Source organism: Mus musculus, chromosome 8 (genome assembly GCF_000001635.26).
Source record: "Mus musculus strain C57BL/6J chromosome 8, GRCm38.p6 C57BL/6J".
NCBI lineage: Eukaryota > Metazoa > Chordata > Mammalia > Rodentia > Muridae > Mus > Mus musculus.
This window is the reverse complement of record NC_000074.6, coordinates 21,298,376-21,318,221: the sequence shown is the minus strand read 5'-3', so window position 1 is coordinate 21,318,221 and position 19,846 is coordinate 21,298,376. Positions and strand designations below refer to the sequence as shown.

Here is a 19,846-nt window from a genome sequence, read left to right as displayed (position 1 = left end):
ATGAGTTCTAGTGGATTATTACACAACAATATGGTTATAAAAATTAATGGATTATGTATTTCAAAACAATTAGTACCATAGAATTTAGGTGTTTCACCATAACAAAATTATAAATACCTGTGGTTACAGATATGATACTTTTGGAACTTAATCATTTCACAATGTGCACATACCTACAGAAACCCTTTCCAATAAGCATCTAGAATTTTCACCACTAGAATAGGTCAGGTTAAAACAATGAAACCATGCATTTTACAAGAAAATTTCTACCCAAATTGTAAATTGGGAAGGAAGAATACATGATCTTATAGCATCCAGGGTCAAGAATTTGCAACAGGGATATGTGTTGAATAAACTCTGAAGACAAAGAAAAGAGAGAGTTTTAGCTATGTAAAATAGAGGAGAGGCCTTGGAGAACATTAGTAGAGAGGTTGACCAATGTGACTGTGTCATGTGTTTGCTGATTGACAGTTACTGGAGTTATGCTAACTGTTCCTGGAAACAGAGGACCTATATCCTCAGATAATTACATTTCAGAAGGATTGACCATATTGATGTAATTGTTCAATTTATTTTGCTCAGTTCACCAGTGACTTATTTAAAGACAAATGTCTTGTGGACTATGATAACTGCATTCTGTTTGCAATCTTCTAACTGGAATTCTGTAATATTTGATGTGAAAAGAGTTGTATTGGCTTTCTCTTCTAGCTCAATCAGTGGAGCTAGTCTCTGTCATGATTGCCATAACTGACCAAGTAAGATGATTCTAGCATCTTTTCTTCCTCAAAGTGTGAAAGGGTATTCAATTTACCTAGCATGGTTCCATCACTATTGAATGCCGACAACTATGTTTTCTGTGAACCCACACCATCTGTGGTAATAGAACCTGTAATCTGGAGGCCACTACAACTGCTGTTCTTTCATTTAGGACATGTTCTTTCCTGAAGGAGTATGATGACTTATAGCCTGACTCTTAGCACCCTGTACATCACTGGAGTCCCCTGCTTCAACAACTGCCTACCGACTTCTTTATTTATCTTGCATATCTCTTCCATGCTGAATTAAGCCCTTGAAAGCTGTAGGGTAAGTCACTTGAGTGTACCTTGTAGAGCACACTGCAGTCATTAGACATGTATACTTTCTGTATATAAAGACGTTTTCTGTATAAAAACTGTATTTTGTACTATACGACTCTGGACACTGCAGATTAATGCAGATCATAGTGTGGGATGCACTGCTTTTTATCCTACCCATTCTGTCTCTGACTAACTTTTTCTAATGTTGAGAAAAGTTGTCTCCACAGAGCCAAATGTAACCCACGGTTTAGAAGCCAGTGGCATAATTCAGGTGTGGTTCATTAAAACTTAAACAGCTTTTAAGGACAGTGTAGTTTTTAAAATATATATCATTTTAGAACTCTGTAAACCTGAAACCCAAAGTGTCAGTTGTTCTTAACATATAGGCAAAGTCTTTTGAGAGTGAGTCAAGACTACCTAAAGGCAGAGTCAAAAGTCAGGAGCAGCATATGTGAGGATCATGAGAATTCTGAGCTTTCTATACATTTTGTGTCTGAACCTGGAGTCTTTTTAAAATTGATATTAATTGGAGCTGGTATCTCGAAGTAAAAAATTATAGTATTCATTCATCTTTAAAGGTTTCCTAGAAGGTCCTGGTACTTTATATACAGAGCCTTTACTGAGCCTTGTAGCATACTTTGAAAGAATGTAAACACACAGGAAGCATATTGTGAACAATTTATTGAGAAATGTTCATCAGGCCCCAGCATCAGTGGCCTCAGTACTCATGGCTGTCTTGTCCTCTGTGGTCTCCATGTTCAGCGGCAGCAGAGCGTGTACATTAAATGACCCTTTCTGCAGGTCCCATTCAGGCGTTCTCTTCTTTTGCAGCCTCTTGTTCTACAATAGCATATCAGATCTCTCAACGCGCTGGAGGCACAAAAAGAATCAGGCATTAAGATTTGGGGTTGGCAGCATGTAATAATATGTGATCCTATGGGGATATGTGATACAGCATGAATGTGCTGTGTTGGCCACAATACAGACTTCAGCAAGGACATCTCAACCAATAACACACTTCAGGGGTGTTGGTCATGGACTTGAGAGCCATTCTGATGTGTCTTTAATTTCTGTGTTCCTTTTGTCACCATGTAGACACTTTAGTATACTTTGAAATTGATTCAATTTTCCTTTACACAAAGAAAAATTTCTACTAATACCCAAGACTAATCCTGTTCTAGAAGCTTCTAATCAGAGTATTGGAGGACTGTGAGTACTGAAATTCCAATGTATATCTTTTTACAGTAAACGCCTTATGAGAAAGATATTCAATTAGAGTTACTTTTCGCTCGCTGTTACTGTTATGAATATAAAAGGAATTAAAATAGTGTTGCCAGAGAGCAACATTACTCTACCAGGATTCTAGGGCTCATGTTCATCCCTCCCTCAAGAGAATGCAAGCATCCATCACACTGGGCACCAGTACTCATTCCTCTTGAAGAGAAGAGCCTTCTGGGTCTCCAAAGGAGACAGAAACAGCTTGGTCTTCTTTCCCTGGCTGCTCATCAATTTTACTCTCTTCATCTCTGTTTTGGATAGGATCAGCCTGGACTTGGGAGGCCAGCAGGGCAAGGGCAGAGAGGAGGACTAGTGTCTTCATGGCTGGGAGTCACCTGGAGGATTGGTGAGCAGGAGCTCAATGTGTGGAATTGGGAGAGGCTGTTACCCTCAAGTTCCCTTTGATGTTCCTCTGTCCTCAAGGCTACCATCATCATGTTGCATTGTGTGTTCAGTGACAAAAACCCTGCCACCGATAATCATGAAGAGGCCCTGCAATCTTCTCCCATTTCCCATCTGCTTGAGTATTTACCTCTCATTTGCAAGAGAAGAAGCAGCTGGGCACTGCCTAATTTAATAAGCTCAAAGAACAAAGGATTTTTATATTCTGGACTTGAAGCCTGTACTTCTCAGAAAGTCTGGATTAGACCTTGATCAGGTAGACTGGAGAATCAGTTCTTTTCATGATTCAGATATTATCAATCATCCTCATGAGGTTTAACAATGTGAATCCCCTACTTGGGGCCATTATAGAGAAAGCAAGATGGCCTCATTTTGGCCCAGTGAATTGAGTTTAAGAGACAGAGTTTGTAAGAATGCAGCTAGAGTGAGTTGTTCTGTAGAAGCCAAAGTGTCTGAACACATGGAACAGTAGTGTGGTCCAGGAGCATCTCCATACTTGGGACCCTCAAGCTAGGGGTCATTCCACATGTTTGAGATTCTGCAATGTTTTTACTTTCAGAAAATGTGTACTGGGGCTTTGCCTGAGCATTGGCGGGAGACATCTTGGTTCCAGGACTCCACCGAGACTAGTCTGCACAGGTGAGAGTATGGACTACAGAAGCTTATAGCTTCTGGGACAGGTGGGAGCAACAGAGCTTCTGAGGCAGCCCCCTTTTCGGGCTCCAGACATCCCGGCAGCTTCCCTACCAGAGTAGAGGTGTCTGCCTGGCCTGGGAGGGCTTTGAGGAGTACCTAGGGGAGCCATCTTGGTTCCCAGATCCCTCTGAGACTAGTCTGTGTAGGTGAGAGTGTGGACTACAGAAGCTAACAGCTTCGGTGACAGGCTGAAGCAGCACAACTTCTAGGACAGGTCCTGTTTTGGGCCTTCATCTATGCTCAAAATACAAGGGCAGCCATAATTATTAAAGAAACTTTAGTAAAGCTCAAAGCACACATTACACCTCACACATTAATAGTGGGAGACTTCAACACACCACTTTTACCAATGGACAGATCATGGAAACAGAAACTAAACAGGGACAATGTGAAAGTAACAGAAGTTATGAAACAAATGGATCTAACAGATATCTACAGAACATTTTATCCTAAAACAAAAGGATATACCTTCTTCTCAGCACCTCATGGAACATTCTCCAAAATAACCACATAATTGGTCACAAAACAAGCCTCAACATATGCAAAAATATTGAAATTTTCCCATGCATCGTATCAGATCACCATGGATTAAGACTGATCTTCAATAACAAAATAAATAATAGAAAGCCAACATTCATGTGGAAAATGAAAAACACTCTTCTCAATGATACCTTGCTCAAGGAAGGAATAAACAAAGAAATTAAGGACTTTTTGGAGTTTAATGAAAATGAAGCCACAACATACCTAAACTTAAGGGACACATTGAAAGCATTTCTAAGAGGAAAACTCATAGCTCTGAGTGCCTCCAAAAAGAAACTAGAGAGAGCACAAAGGAGGAGCTTGACAACACACCTAAAAGCTCTAGAATAAAAGGAAGCAAATTCACCCAAGAGGAGTAGAAGTCAGGAAATAATCAAAATCAGTGGCAAAATCAACCAAGGGAAACAAGAAGCAATATTCAAAGAATCAACCAAACGAGGAGCTGGTTCTTTGAGAAAATAAACAAGATAGATAAACCCTTAGCCAGACTCACCTGAGGGCACAGGGAAAGCATTCTAATTTAAAAAAAAATCAGAAATGAAAAGGGAGACATAACAACAGACCCTAAAGAAATCCAAAACACCATCAGAGCCTTCTACAAAATTCTATACTCAACAAAACTGGAGAACCTGGATGAAATGGACAAGTTTCTAGACAGATACCAGGTACCAAAGTTAAATCAAGATCAGATTAATGATCTAAACAGTCTTATATCCCCTAAAGAAATAGAAGCAGTCATTAATTGTCTGCCAACCAAAAAAGCTCAGGATCAGATGGGTTTAGTGCAGAGTCCTATCAGACTTTCAAAGAAGATCTAATCCCAGTTCTTCACAAACTATTCCACAAAATAGAAACAGAAGGTACTCTACCCAACTCAATCAATGATGCCACAATTACTCTGATACCTAAACCACAAAAAGACCCAACAAAGATAGAGAACTTCAGACCAATTTCCCTTATGAATATCGATGCAAAATTCCTCAATAAAGTTCGCTCTAACGAAATCCAAGAACAAATGAAAACAATCATCCATCCTGACCAATTAGGTTTCATCCCAGGGATGAAGGGATGATTCAATATACGGAAATATATCAACGTAATCCTGTATATAAACAAACTCAAAGACAAAAACCACATGATCATCTCATTAGATGTGGAGCAAGCATTTCACAAAATCCAACACCCATTCATGATAAAAGTCTTGGAAAGATCAGGAATTCAAGGCCCATACCTAAACATGATAAAAGCAATCTACAGCAAACCAGTAGCCAACATCAAAATAAATGGTGAGAAGCTGGAAGCAATCCCACTAAAATCGAGGACTAGACAAGGCTGCCCACTCTCTCCCTACCTATTCAACATTGTACTTGAAGTCCTAGCCAGAGCAATTCGACAACAAATGGAGACCAAGGGGATACAAATTGGAAAGGAAGAACTCAAAATAGTACTTTTTGCAGATGATATGATAGTATATATAAGTGACCCTAAAAATTCCACCAGAGAACTCCTAAACCAGATAAACAGCTTCAATGAAGTAGCTGGATATAAAATTAATTCAAGAAATCAATGGCCTTTCTGTTCACAAAGGATAAACAGGCTGAGAAAGAAATTAGGGAAACAACACCCTTCTCAATAGTCACAAATAATATAAAATATCTTGGCGTGAATCTAACTAAGGAAGTGAAAGATCTTTATGACAAGAACTTCAAGTCTCTGAAGAAAGAACTTAAAGAAGATCTCAGAAGATGGAAAGACCTCCCATGCTCATGGATTGGCAGGATCAATATATTAAAATGACTATCTTGCCAAAAGCAATCTACAGATTCAATGCAATCCCCATCAAAATTCCAACTCAATTCTTCAACAAATTAGAAAGGGCAATCTGCAAATTCATCTGGAATAACAAAAAACCTAGGATAGCAAAAACTCTTCTCAAGGATAAAAGAACCTCTGGTGGAATCACCATGCCTGACCTAAAGCTGTACTACAGACAAATTGTGATAAAAGCTGCATGGTACTGGTATAGTTACAGATAAGTAGACCAATGGAATAGAATTGAAGACTCAGAAATGAATCCACACACCTACGGTCACTTGATCTTTGACAAGGGAGCAAAAACCATCCAGTGGAAAAAAGACAGTGGTCACTTGTATATATTATCATATCATCTGCAAATAGTGATTTTTGACTTCTTCCTTTCCAGTTTGAATTCCTTGATCTCACTTTGTTGTCTAATTGCTGTGGCTAGAATTTCAAGTACTATATTGAATAGGTAGGGAGAAAGTGGGCAGCCTTGTCATAGCCTTGCATGAAATGTAAGCTGTTGAGACCCAGGGGTGTTTGCACATTTTGCTCAGCTGCTCCCATGTATTTTTACATCAAAAAACTTTCCGCATGACACTCTGATTAAGAGTCCAGAGTGTTCCAGGAAAGGAGGGCAAGCTCCACAGAGAAGTGGACAGATACCCTGCACTGACCATCAGGTGGCATGGCTGTGCTAAAAGTTTGTCTTTTTACAGAGAGTCTTCAGAGGACTCAGTGCAGTAGGGTTGGGCAACAGGCTCCAGTCTACTGAGCTCTAAATATTACTACACTTGTTCCAAAGCCCATATTCCAAGAAAAGCAAAAAAGACCTTGTAAAAGAGGCTGGGATCTATACATTAATAGATCTTTTGCACATCAGTGAGAATTTGAGCTCATCAAAGCCACCACAACCCTTTGTTAGCACTTTGGAATTTGGAAGACTTGGAAATCTCTTCTGCTATTACTAGAGTTAAACTAGGACCTTAAAGTGTCTTAAGGGGGTAAAGAATTAACATGGAAGCATCCTCATATATGCCTGTTGAATTTGGTGGGTGGTTGCTAAAAACTGGAAGCTTAGGGTTTCCAGGTCCCTCTGCAGGCCACTATGTTTGGTTCAGGTTTCAGGCACCTGTACGGGTGGCATGAGCTGGTATATTGACTGAGGATACTGTCTCTGGGTCCTGAACACTCTTCCTGTATCTCTGTGTGTCACAGGGTATCTGGTCATATAAGTAACATAAGTCACATTTTCTAACAGCTCATCATCAGTTGAGAAAGGTAGATAAAGGTGTCTTAAGGTACCTTCACCTAGATATCTGAAGATATATCTGAATACCTGAGCACATGGTATGTGTTTGTGTGTGTGTGTGTGTGTGTTTACAGTCACTCCTCTATATATCAAATCCAGCTTCCACAGATATGTACAGATACTTCTTCACATGTTGTATATATCTGGGTGAGACTTCCTGCTTTGCTTCTTGTCTTAGAGACTTTGACTGTTCTGAATAGACACACCAAGGAAACTCTCTCTCAAATGTTGCCCTAAGGACAACATTTGACTGTGGTTGGCTTACAGGCCATCAAGTCAGGGATATGGCAATATTCAGGCTGGCAATGCAGAGGAGGATCTCAGAGTTGTACAGCTTCATCTGAGGCTGCTAGCAGAATATTGACTTCCAGACAGGTTGGATGAGGGTCTTAAGGCCAGAACCCACAGTGACACACCTACTCCAACAAGCCCATACTTCCCTAAAGTGCCACTCCCTGGACTGAGCATATACAAACCCTCATACTTCTTATTTGGTGCCTTTTCTACTTAATACTTCTTACAGTATTGTTTTTAGAGCTGACACACTTATAGAAATTCAAAGCCAGACATATGATCTTGTCCTGCCCTGCTTGTCAAATCCTAACATTTAGAATGTTGAGAGGGGTTTCTCTAAAAAGGTAGGTCATTGTGACAATGTAAAAGTGAAGATAACCATGTTGCCTACCTCCCACATGGCTGATGGCTTTGATAGTGGTTCAGATCTAAATGGGCTGTGTTATAAAGTGATAGATTAGGATGCTTGCAACAGCATTGGCCTTTCTTATTATGCATCAGGATCCTGTGTGAGAATGATAACCTTGACACTCCTACAGGCCAAAGATAAGTTTTTTGTGTGTTTTGGTTTTTCCAGACAGGGTTTCTCTGAGTAGCCCTGGCTGTCCTGGAACTCACTTTGTAGATCAGGCTTACCTTGAACTCAGAAATCTGCTTGCCTCTGCCTCCTGAGTGCCAAGTATTTCTAGCATTCTGTTACTTGGTTCTCAGAGTCTTGCTTGGGACAATAATCAAGCACACACAGAGAGAATTGCTGTAAAAACTTTATTTGCATAGAAAGGAAGAGGGAGGTCTAGAGCATAACACCTGACAAGTAACAGTCCTTTTCAAATTCTCAAGTCATATGACAAATATAATCTTCTTGTTCCTAGTGCTCAGCAGCAACAGGGTTGGAAGGTGTGGCCCTGGTAAGTGCTGGCCCCAGAAAACCATTCTCCAAAACCACAATCTGTGAGTCTACAATCACAGATCCAGTCTGACTTCATATCTGGGAATAGAGATCATATGAAGTACTTAGTTCCTGAATCAGCAGGACAGAAGAGGTCTGGGCAAGATATGTGCTGGGTGAAATGGGTTCTCCTTATTGATCATTACTGCCAGCAACATGAGTTATCAGGATCAATATAAATAAGTATTCATGGTAAGCACAAAACTAAAGACTAAGCACTACTTGTTTGTTTTTGTTTTTGTGCTCCTGCCATTAATTAAATATGTAAAAACACATCTCCAAACTAAAATATAATAGACACAGTTAAATAGTCCAAGACTAACCATTTAGATCTTGAAGAAAACACTATTAATTCTCTTTATTTATTTATTAATTCTCAAGTTACTCACAAACAATTCGTTGCAGAAAGAAATTGATCTGTTTTGTTCTTGCTGTTCAGTGAGGAAAATAATGAAGTAATAAAGTGACCTGGGTGACCCAATTTTAGAGATTATTTGTACTCCTCTCTATTGCATGTCTCTAGCATGATGATATCTCTCCCCTGCATCTTGGAGAGTACTGCATTTATCCCCTCCAAATGATGTGGAAATATCCTGGTCCTCCTTGATCAACTATTCCTGGTCAGGAGCCTCCTCAGTACTTCCTTGGGGAGAACCTGCCTGCATGTGCAGGGCCAGCAGGAGAAGGGTGGTGAGCAGAGTTAACATCCTCATGGCAGTGGGTTTTCTAGGAGATTAAAAAAAAACAAAAACAAAAACAAAAAACCAAACTACCAGGATCTGTTGAGGTAAATCTCCTCCCAAATATGCCCCAATGAAAACACAACATAGTTAATATGATAACATGCTGTGCACCTAAATTTGGCACATCTACCACTATCTTACCATCTTCCACAGCTTATGAGACCCCTTAGAACTTGCAGTTTCCCCAGGCAATGTGCTTTTGCTCCGCTTTTCTTTTTCTTCCTAGTCTGGCTCCTCTTCCTCTTCCATTTTCTCCTTCCTATCTCTCTCCCCCCATTCTGCTCCACCTTCCCTTTTACTTGCCCTATCATTAGCTCTCCTTTATTTTACAAATTAAGATGGGAAGCAGGTTTACAGGAAATCACCTGAGCCTTGACTCATTCCTGGTTCACAACCATTTACAGCAGAACATAATTAACATCAAATAAAATTAGCCGCAAGGCTATCCACAAGATTTCCCCCTTTCTGTCCAATTAAAAGACTATTTTATCTCAGATATAAATGAACATAACTATTACTATTTTGTAATTTATAAAGTACAAGAGATCTAACACCCAGTCCATCATGTTTGTTAATTAAACAGAACCTCTGTCATTTATCCTTACTTAAAAGACTTATAATTCTGTATCTGGCTATGTCTTGCCATCTAAAAACCATCCCCTGAAAACTGTTCTTCTCAAAATAAAAAGCCTGGGTTGGATACGAGACTATGTAGTTTTTCAACCCCATCAGAAGTCCAAGAATGACTGATATATAACTGAAAATATATAGGAAAACCTAAAACAGATTCCAAAACTTAGCCAGTCCATAGAGACCTCTGATCACCTGGTCAGTCCCTTACTTCAATATGTTGGAGCATCAATCTTCAGCCTACTGGCCACAGTCCTCTGAAAGACTTAGAGAAACAGGAATATTAAGGACTAGTTTACTCTGTCTCGGCAGAATCCAGCTGTCCTTTTCTGTAATTGTGTCCTTTGTTTGGACAATATTATGTCAGTAAATGAAATGAGGCAATTCTTGCTTAGTGGCTGTTTTGCCACAACTGGAGTAACTCAAAGATGCTCAGTTTCTTCTTTGAATCCAAGACAGAGAAGGCTGTCAGGAGCACACTGGTCTCAACAACAAATAAATTAATAACATTAAAGGTCACATTCTGTGGATTTCTGTTTTTGAAAACCAACTATGCATTGTAACCTTGACTGTTGTCTGTTAACTACTCTCAGTCACTAATTAAAAATCTGAAAACAGTCTAAAGATAAAGCCAGAGTCATGAATTTCCTATTTGGCCCTTAACTCACAGGCTTACACATCTCAGATCTGTTTATAATAACAGCAATAGAAGGACTTAGTCTAAGCCCTGTACTTCAAATTTGTCAGTACCAAAGACAACCTATAATAACCACTCCCAGCCCTAAAGCTTAGGGAACTGGGATGACAACTCTTCATAACTTCTTGAAGCTGAATATGGGTGTCGAGATATTTTTGAAGGGAGGGGGAATGGTAGGGAAATGAGGGAGTTAGTTGGCCTTAAGAAGGCCACACCAATGATTGTATTAGTCTCTGATGTCTGTGTCCTGACTGGATCCAGATGAAAAACCAAGACATCAGGTTTTCAGGCAGGTCAGTTCAGCATGTCTGATGATGAAATTAAACAAGACTCTATATTCTGTAATATATAAATCTCAAATGAAATTTTAGTATCATTAAGATAACCTTTTTGTTTGATTCTCTGGAATCTAGTTCTCATGGGTGGTCTCCCTCTATCAAATCTGATCCATATAACTATGGAAGGTATAAATAACTTAATCATCATTTACAAAAACACAAAGACAAAACATTTTTCTCCAAATCAGCATATCCTTCAGCTGGTAATCAGGAAAACCTGTAGCTTGCCCTCTGTTCTAGAGGAACAATAAAATAACCACAACACTCAAAATCACACACATTTTAGAAATTTAGGCCTTTCTAATTTGTCATGTTAGGATTTAAACTCAAAATTCCCATGGAGCCCTCATTAGACAGAATATGAGTCTCCTGCAGACTTTATTAAACCATTTTAAAAACAATAAATTCACACTTATATTTTCCTTTCCTTTCCTCTTTCCTTGCCTCTTTCCTTGCCTCTTTCTTTGCCTCTTTCCTTGCTTTTTTCTTTCCTCTTTCCTTTCTTCTTTCCTTTCCTCTTTTCTCTTTCCTGTCTACATCTGCCTATAAGGAGCAGCTTGTCAAAACAGGATAAAGCCCAAAATTCCTGTGGAGCCAATATTAGACAGAATATGAGTATCCTGTAAGACTTATTAGTGTGCTCTCTACCTTGAGCCACAGACATACATTAACCCCCATTATAATAGCTATTTGTTGTGATCTCTACCTGGAGCCGCAGACTTCTATTAATTAATTAATACCTGTTCATAGCAGGTAATTATCACTGCTCTCTCTACTTGGAGTCAATGACTAACATATCCTATCTAATTCTGAACATGAAATTTCTCATAATTAATAAGCTCTCTGCCTAGAGCAGTCATCCTGTCTGTTGTGTTCTCTACCAGGAGCCACAGGCATTTATTTATACCTTCTATCTTTTGTTTTCTCTACCAGGAGCCACAGGAATTTATTTAATTAATACCTATTATTTAATTATTTCCTATTATAATATTTACCTCTTATGCTCTTTACCTAGAGCCACGGACTTCTATTAATTAATACCTATATTCATAGCAGGTGAATCGACTAAAGGGGACCTCATGAAATTGCATAGGTTTTGTAAGAAAAAAGACACTGTCAATAAGACAAAAAAAAAACCACCAACAAATTGGGAAAGGATTTTTACCAAACCTATATCTGATAGGGGACTAATATCCAATACAAGCAACACCATTAAAGAATGGAGTACGGAGCTAAGCAAAGTATTCTCAACTGAGGAATACCAAATGGCTGACAAGCACCTTAAAAATGTTCAACATCATTAATCATCAAAAATTCATGTGACAGCAGATGCTGGCAAGAATGTGGAGAAAGAGGAACACTCCTCAATTACTGTTGGGTTTGCAAGCTGGTACATACACTCTGGAAAACAGTTTGCTGGCTCCTCAGAATATTGGACATAGTAATACCCAAAGATCAAGCAATACCACTTCTAGGCATATACCCAGAAGATGTTCCAACTGGTAATAAGGACACATACTCCACTATGTTCATAGCAGCCTTATGTATAATAGCCAGAAGCTAGAAAGAACCCAGATGTCCCTCAACAGAGGAATGGATACAGAAAATGTGGTACATTTTCACAACAGAGTACCACTCAGCTATTAAAAACAATTGATTTATGAAATTCTTAGGTAAATGGATGGATCTGGAGGATATCATACTGAGTGAGGTAACCCAATCATAAAAGTACTCACGTGATATGCACTCACTGTTAAGTGGATATTAGCCCAGCAACTTAGAATACCCAAGAAACAATTTGCAAAATACATGAAAATCAAGAAGATGGAAGACCAAAGTGTGGACACTTTATTGCTCCTTAGAATAGGGAACAAAACACCCATGAATGGAAGGAGTTAAAGAGACAAAGTTTGGAGCTGCAATGGAAAGATGGACCATTCAGAGACTGCCCCACCCAGGGATCCATCTCATAATCAGCCAGCAAATGCAAACTCTATTGCATATGGCAGCAAGATGTTATTGACAGGACTCTGATATAGCTGTCTCTTGTGAGGCTATGCCAGTGCCTGGCAAGTATAGAAGTGGATGCTCACAGTCATCTATTGGATGGAATACAGAGCCCCCAATGGAGGATCTAGAGAAATTACCCAATTAACTGAAGGGGTCTGAACCCTATAGGAGCAACAACCATATAAACTAACCAGTACCCCCAGAGCCTGTGCCTCTAGGAGCATATGTAGCAGGTGATGGCCTTTTTGGCCATCAAAGGAAAGAGAGGCCCTTGGGTCTTGCAAACTTTATATGCCTAAGTGCAGGGGAAAGCCAGGGCCAAGAAGAGGGAGTGGATGTGTCGTGGGGCAGGGCAGGGGTAGGGTATAGGGGAATTTCACAATAGCATGTGAAATGTGAATGAAGAAAATATCTAATAAAAATTGTGTAAAACAGAGTTTCTGAGGCAGCGCCATCTTCGGCTCCAGACAACCGGCCACCTTCCTGGCCAAAGCAACACAGCTTCTGGGAAAGATCCTGTTTTGGGCCTTCATCTTCAGCCAGGAGGAGGTCCAAACACCAGATAACTGTGCACCTTCCCTGAAAGAGGAGAGCTTGCCTGCAGAGACTGCTCTGACCACTGAAACTCAGAGGAGAGAGCTAGTCTCCCACGTCTGCTGATAGAGGGTAACAAAATCAACAGAGGAACAATCTCTAAACAAAGACAACTATAACAACTAACTCCAGAGATTGCCAGATGGCGAAAGGTAAATATAAGAATCCTACTAACAGAAACCAGGACCACTCACCATCATCAGAACCCAGAACACGGAGCAGGGGTAGGGTATAGCGGAATTTCATGATAGCATGTTAAATGTGAATGAAGAAAATATCTAATAAAAATTGTCTAAAAATATAGCTGTCTCTTGTGAGACTAGGCCGGGGCCTAGCAAACACAGAAGTGGATGCTCACAGTCAACTTTTGGATGGATCACAGGGCCCCTAATGGAGGAGCTAGAGAAAGTATCCAAGGAGCTAAAGAGATCTGCAACCCTATCGGTGGAACAACATTATGAACTAACCAGTACCCCAGAGCTCTTGACTCTAGCTGCATATGTATCAAAAGATGGCCTAGTCGGCCATCACTGGAAAGAGAGGCCCATTGGTTAGGCAAACTTTATATGCCCCAGTACAGGGGAATGCCAGGGCCAAAAAATGGGAATGGGTGGGTAGGGGAGTGGGGGGGGGGGTGTGGGAGACTTTTGGGATAGCATTGGAAATGTAATTGAGGAAAATACGTAATAAAAAAAAGAATTTCATGTATTCATCATTGTTAATAGCTGAGTAGTAATCCATTGTGTAATTGTACCAAATTTTTGTATCCATTCCTCTGTTAAAGGACATCTGGGTTCTTTCCAGCTCACGGCTATTATAAATAAGGCTGCTAAGATCATAGTGGAGCATGTGTCCTTATTACATGTTAGAGCATATTCTGGGTATATGCGCAGAAGTGGTATAGCTGGATCTGCAGGCTGTACCATGTCCAACTTTCTGAGGAACCACAAAACTGATTTCCAGGGAGGTTTTATCAGCTTGCCATCCCACCAGTAATGGAAAAGTATTCCTCTTTCTCCACATCCTTGCCAGGATCTATTGCCATCTGAATTTTTGATTTTAGCCATTCTGACTGGTGTGTGGTGAATTCAGGGTTGTTTTGCTTTGTATTTCCTGATGACTAAGGATGTTGAACATTTCTTTAGGTGCTTCTCGGCCATTTGAGTTTCCTCAGTTGAAAATTCTTTGTTCAGATCTATACCCCATTTTTAAAGTATGGTTATTTGATGTTCTGGAGTCTAACTACTTGAGGTATATATATATATATGTTATTAGTTCCCGTTCAGATGTAGGATTGGTACAGATCTTTTGCCAATCTGTTTGCTGTCATTTTGTCCTATTGACAAATTGTCCTTTGTCTTACAGAAGCTTTGCAATTTTTGAGGTCACATTTGTCTATTGTTGATCTTACAGCATAAAACTTTTGTGCTCTGTTCGGGAATTTTCCCCCGGGCCCATCTGTTTGAGGCTCTTCCCCACTTTCTTCTCTATAAATTTCAGTGTATCTGTTTTCTTGTGGAGGTCATTGATCCACTTGGTCTTGAGCTTTGAACAGGGAGATAAAAATGGGTTGATTTGCATTTCTTTATATGCTGACTGCAGGTTGAATCAAACTTTTTAAGAATTATATTACTAACCAGTCTGTGTTTTGGCAATGCTTGTGTGATTTTCCCATTAACCAGTAATTTTTGTCCTTCACAGATAGTTGAGGTCTAGACAGAAGAATCTTATAAAGGTATCTCATCATGTGGGCTCCTTCACTGTAGCCTTACCTTAAGTGTGTCCTTTGTAGCTAGGCCTCAATGATATATGTAAAAAGTTACTTTCATTAATTAAAGATCATTGTGGTATGCCTGGAGAGTAGAGCAAGAGATACAGCACTCTTCTGTCCAGACCATGGGAAACAAGAGCAGCTGAAACATCTTGGACAGACTTCTACTATTTATGAGTTACTTGTGATGTCTTAATTTTTTTGTGGGCTAATTTTTATTGGTTCCTTCAATCACTTGTGGTTCAAAGACAGTTAAGAAATGTGGAAAAGCTGGGGGCAAAGGGGTGCTTCTCAGAACGACTTCTTATTTATCTTGTCTAGCTCTAGATCATACCCATTTGCCCATATCTGCTCACTCTGAGGAGATTGTACTGCATAGCTCTGTGTCTGAAACTTAATCATTGGAATGAGAAAGTATGAAAGAGTACACGGGAAATGTATGGCCTAAAATCAGGGTTTATGCTTTGTAGAGATGACTAGGATACATACTAAATAAACATGTACAGAAGGATTTAAAAATTAGGTCTCAGTGAGCCTCTCCAGGGCCTAAGTTACAACTGTTAGGACGAGTTAAGCCATTCAGCAGATTAAGGACATTGCTGAGATTGTACATTAGTTCTGCTGTGAGACTGTGCAGGTTCTAATGGAGTCTCCCATGTGATTGAAGGATATTTATCAATCATTCTCTGAAAGGACAGCATGCAATGTTTCTTGGAGACTGAGTACAGCTAAACAGTTCTCTAGAGCCATGTGAGCAAAACAATCATGATATTGTTCCTTGAAACGTAATGACTTCTGAATGTAGCACTGGCTGGCAGATGGCAGAGAGATTGGAACTAGGTAGACTTACCTAGTGATTCATTCTCAGAAGTATTGTTCCAAGACCAGTATTGGCCATGTATAAAGACAATGTTACACCCAGAATGATCAGCATGGCCATTCCATTGTCGAGATGCACTGAATTTCCATTATACAGTCCCTAAGAATAAAGACAGTACTTTGAGATGACCTCAAATCCTCTGACACTGCTATCAAAATGCAGACTTGTCCCAGCTTCCGTTGAGCATAAAATTGGTCATGTCTTGACCAGTGTCAAAATCTCATACTTGTCAACATGCTGTATTTGTCTCCATGATTCAAAGTGTTAATATTTCCTTTTTTTTCCTTCTTAGATAATGCTGTGACCAGAATGCTTAAGTCCTACTAAAATTAATATATGGCAATCATACTCCCAAAGGTTATGACATTCACAAGAGGAGTCTTCTGTCAGGGGATTGTGGTAAAAGGAGAGAAGCCCCAGGGATAGCTTACTTTTCTTATAAAAGAGATTCAGAAAACTACCGTGTCACTTTTTCCATGTACTGACATCTGAAATTTCATTTATAAACCAGAAAAATGGGACATAACAACAGAGTGAAGTTTTTCACACAATCACCTGACTCAGACTTCATGGATTCCAGAACTGCAGGAAATTGGTAACATCTGCTATGCATAATATAATTATTATATGACTTGTTATGTGCTGTCCTGCTATATAAGACCAAATAAACTAAGGCAGATGTTCACACTGGAACCCATCTGCCATATTTTGAGGAACTCTGAATCTTGTTGGGGGAACTACAGGGAAAGAACTGAGGGCCCTTATCATGGTAGAACAGTAGTTGTTATGTGTACCTTTATTGGGGAAACATTTTGGTTTATAATGTTTGCAAACATAATTCATCAAAAACCCACTCTACTTCCCACAGGTTGATGATGATCCCTCCCCACTGAGCCAGGATGGATGGGTGTCCTCTGCACACCTGTTCTCAGCTCTTGGCTCCTTCCTAACACCTGTACCTCAGTATAGACTAGCTAAACATGATGGAGAATTTTTCAGCAACAGACACTCTAAATCCTAGAGGACCACTCATCTCTGGGCCCATGGATGGACCAATGTCCAAATAGAAAATATGAGTTAGAACACATGTGTGTGTTGCTTGAAAACCATTTCTTCTTGTAATGATATTTTACACAGCAGTAGGATAGGAGAGCATGTTCATTTACATTCAAAATGATAAAATGTGTGACTTGTGTGGATTATTTTGAATATCAACCTTTGTTTTGTCAATGCATTGATGAAGTGGAGAATTCATCTTTTCACCTAGTTTCTGAAGATTAACTCTGAAAGCACATGCTAGATAAGTGGCATATGGTCCTGTCCTATTTGGGGTGCTTTGGTGAACAACTTCTTATTCTTTGTATATCCAGTTTTCTATAATGGGGATGCAAGATAAGTGTGCAACCCATGTGTGGTTCAGGTCTCTGTCCATGTGAAGGGATTTAGTGGTGTTGGCTGTATGGCCTTTGTGATTGCTAGAACATGAGAAAAACTAGCAAGTGTTTGTCATTTTTCTAGAACTTCAGACTACAAAGCCTTTCTAGAACTACCCTACATTCTTTGTGCAATCATATAAGATCCATCAGGAAAAGAAAAAAAAAAGGTAGGGCAACACTTTTATTTTCTGAATCAACCAATTTTTCTAATCAGAATTCATCCTTATGGTTCTCAAGTATTTTTGTGAAAATACTGAAGCAGGGGTGTTTCCAGAAACTGAATTCAATACTCTAATTAATACACAAGGGATATGTGATCATTGCTAACAAAGAGCATCTGACATGAAAATGCTGGGTACATGTGTTCTTTGTCTACCCTTTACATCATTGTTCTGAGCTGAATCTCAAACACAGCTTTACTGAGGGAAATTCTCATAGAACCAGGGTCTTCTACATATTGGATCACTACTCAACCATAGAAAGATGGAATTTTCAATATGTGCAATGGTACATGAGAATACTTTCTGTGTAATATCCAGACACACTAAGAGCACGATATCCTGATCTCACATATCCAAGATATAAAGCAATGTAATGGCAGGCAAGAATAGTATACTTGCTACTAGATTCTGGCAAGGTTGGTCACTGGGTACAAAATTACATTTAGTTAGGAGTAATGAGTTTGGTGAATTATTACACAACAACATGTTGTAAATATTAATGGATTATGTATTTCAAAACACTTAGTACAGTAGAATTTAGGTGTTTCACCATAACAAAATTATAAACACCTGAGAAGACAGATATGATGCTTTCCCAACCTAATTATTTCACAATGTCCACATACATTCATAAATTCTTACCAATAAGCATCTAGAATTTTCACCACTGATATAGGTCAGGTTAAAAACATTGAAACCTTGCATTTTACAAGAAAAATTCTCCCCACATTGTAAAGGGGGAAGGAAGAATACATGAGCTTATTGCATCCAGGTTCAAGAATTTGCAACCGGGAGAGTTGTTAGAATCAAATCTGGAGAGAAAGACGAGAGAGACTTGTAGCTATGTAGACTAGAGGTATTGGAGAACATTAGTAGAGAGGTTGACCAATGTGACTGTGTCATGTGTTTGCTGATTGACACTTACTGGAGTTATGCGAACTCTTCCAGGAAACAGAGAACCTATATCCTCAGATAATTACATTCAGAAGGATGACACACATTGAGTTAATTATAAATTTATTTTGTCCAGGTCACGAGTGACTTATTTAAAGACTGAAATGTCTTGTGGGACTATGATAACTGCCTTTTGTTTGCCATCCTATAATTGGAATTCTCTAATATTTGAGGCTAAATGAGTTGTAATGGCTAGAGTTAGACTTTCTCTCCTAGCTCACTTGGTGGATCTAGTCTTTGTCATGGTTGCTATAATCTACCAAGTAAGATGCTTCTGGCATCCTTTTTTCCTCAAAGTGTGATAGGGTATTCAATTCTCCTAGCATTGTTCTATCACTATTGAGAGTCCACAACTATGTCTTTTGGGAACCCACACCATCTGTGCTACTAGAACCTGCAATCTAGAGGTCACCAGCACTGCTGTCCTTTCATCAGGACATGGTTTTCCCTGAAGGAATGTGTGATGATTTATAGCCAGACTCTTCATACCGTGTAACGTCACTGGAATCCCTGCTTCAAGACTGCCTACCAACATCTTTATTTATCTTGGATATCTCTGCCAAGCTGCATTAGGCCCTTGAAAGCTGTAGGGTAAGTCACTTGAGTGTACCTTGTAGAGCACACTGCAGTCATTAGACATGCACACTTTCTCTATCGAAACTGTATTTTGTCCTATACTACTGTAGACACTGCAGATTACATGCAGGTTATCATGTGGGATGCCCTTCTTTTCATCCTACCCATTCTGTCTCTGACTAACTTTTTCTAATATTGATAAAAGTTGTCTCCACATAGCCAAAAATAACCCACGGTTTAGAAGCCAGAGGAATGATTCAGGCCTGGTTCATAAAAACTTCAACAATTTTTAAGGATACTGTAGCTTCCTAAAAAATATCATTTTAGAACTCTGTATACCTGAAACCCAAAGTGGTACTTGTTCTTAACATATAGGCAATGTGTTTGATAGTGAGGCAAGACTGCCTAAAGACAGGTAAAAGTCACGAGTGGCATATATGAGGATCATGAACATTCTGAGGTTTCTATACATCTTGTGTCTAAACCTGGAGTCATCCTTAAATTGATAGTATTTAGAGCCAGTATTTTCCAAGTTAAAAATTAAAGTATTCATTCATTGCAAAGGTTTCCTTGAAGGTTCTGATAGTTTATATACAGAGTCTTGACTGAGACTTTTAGCAAACATTGAAAGAATGTAAACTCACAGGAA

General features: G+C 39.3%; 1 protein-coding gene across 1 annotated transcript; it reads right to left on the bottom strand.

The window, feature by feature from the left end:
- Window positions 1-1,834: 1,834 nt before the first annotated feature.
- Window positions 1,835-2,676, bottom strand: Defa27 (defensin, alpha, 27). Its single transcript, NM_001170955.1, has 2 exons — window positions 2,505-2,676; window positions 1,835-1,944 (listed from the first exon to the last, which is right to left on the bottom strand). Exons 1-2 carry the CDS (start codon window positions 2,674-2,676, stop codon window positions 1,835-1,837), a joined length of 282 nt encoding a protein of 93 aa, NP_001164426.1.
- Between the last annotated feature and the right edge of the window lie 17,170 nt (window positions 2,677-19,846).

Coding starts and splice junctions, on each gene's coding strand:
- Defa27 (NM_001170955.1), bottom strand. CDS start 2,676: ATGAAGACACTAGTCCTCCTCTCTGCCCTTGCCCTGCTGGCCTCCCAA. Junction 1,945..2,504: donor CTCTTCTCTTCAAGAGGAAT/GAGTACTGGTGC, acceptor GTGCCTCCAGCG/CGTTGAGAGATCTGATATGC.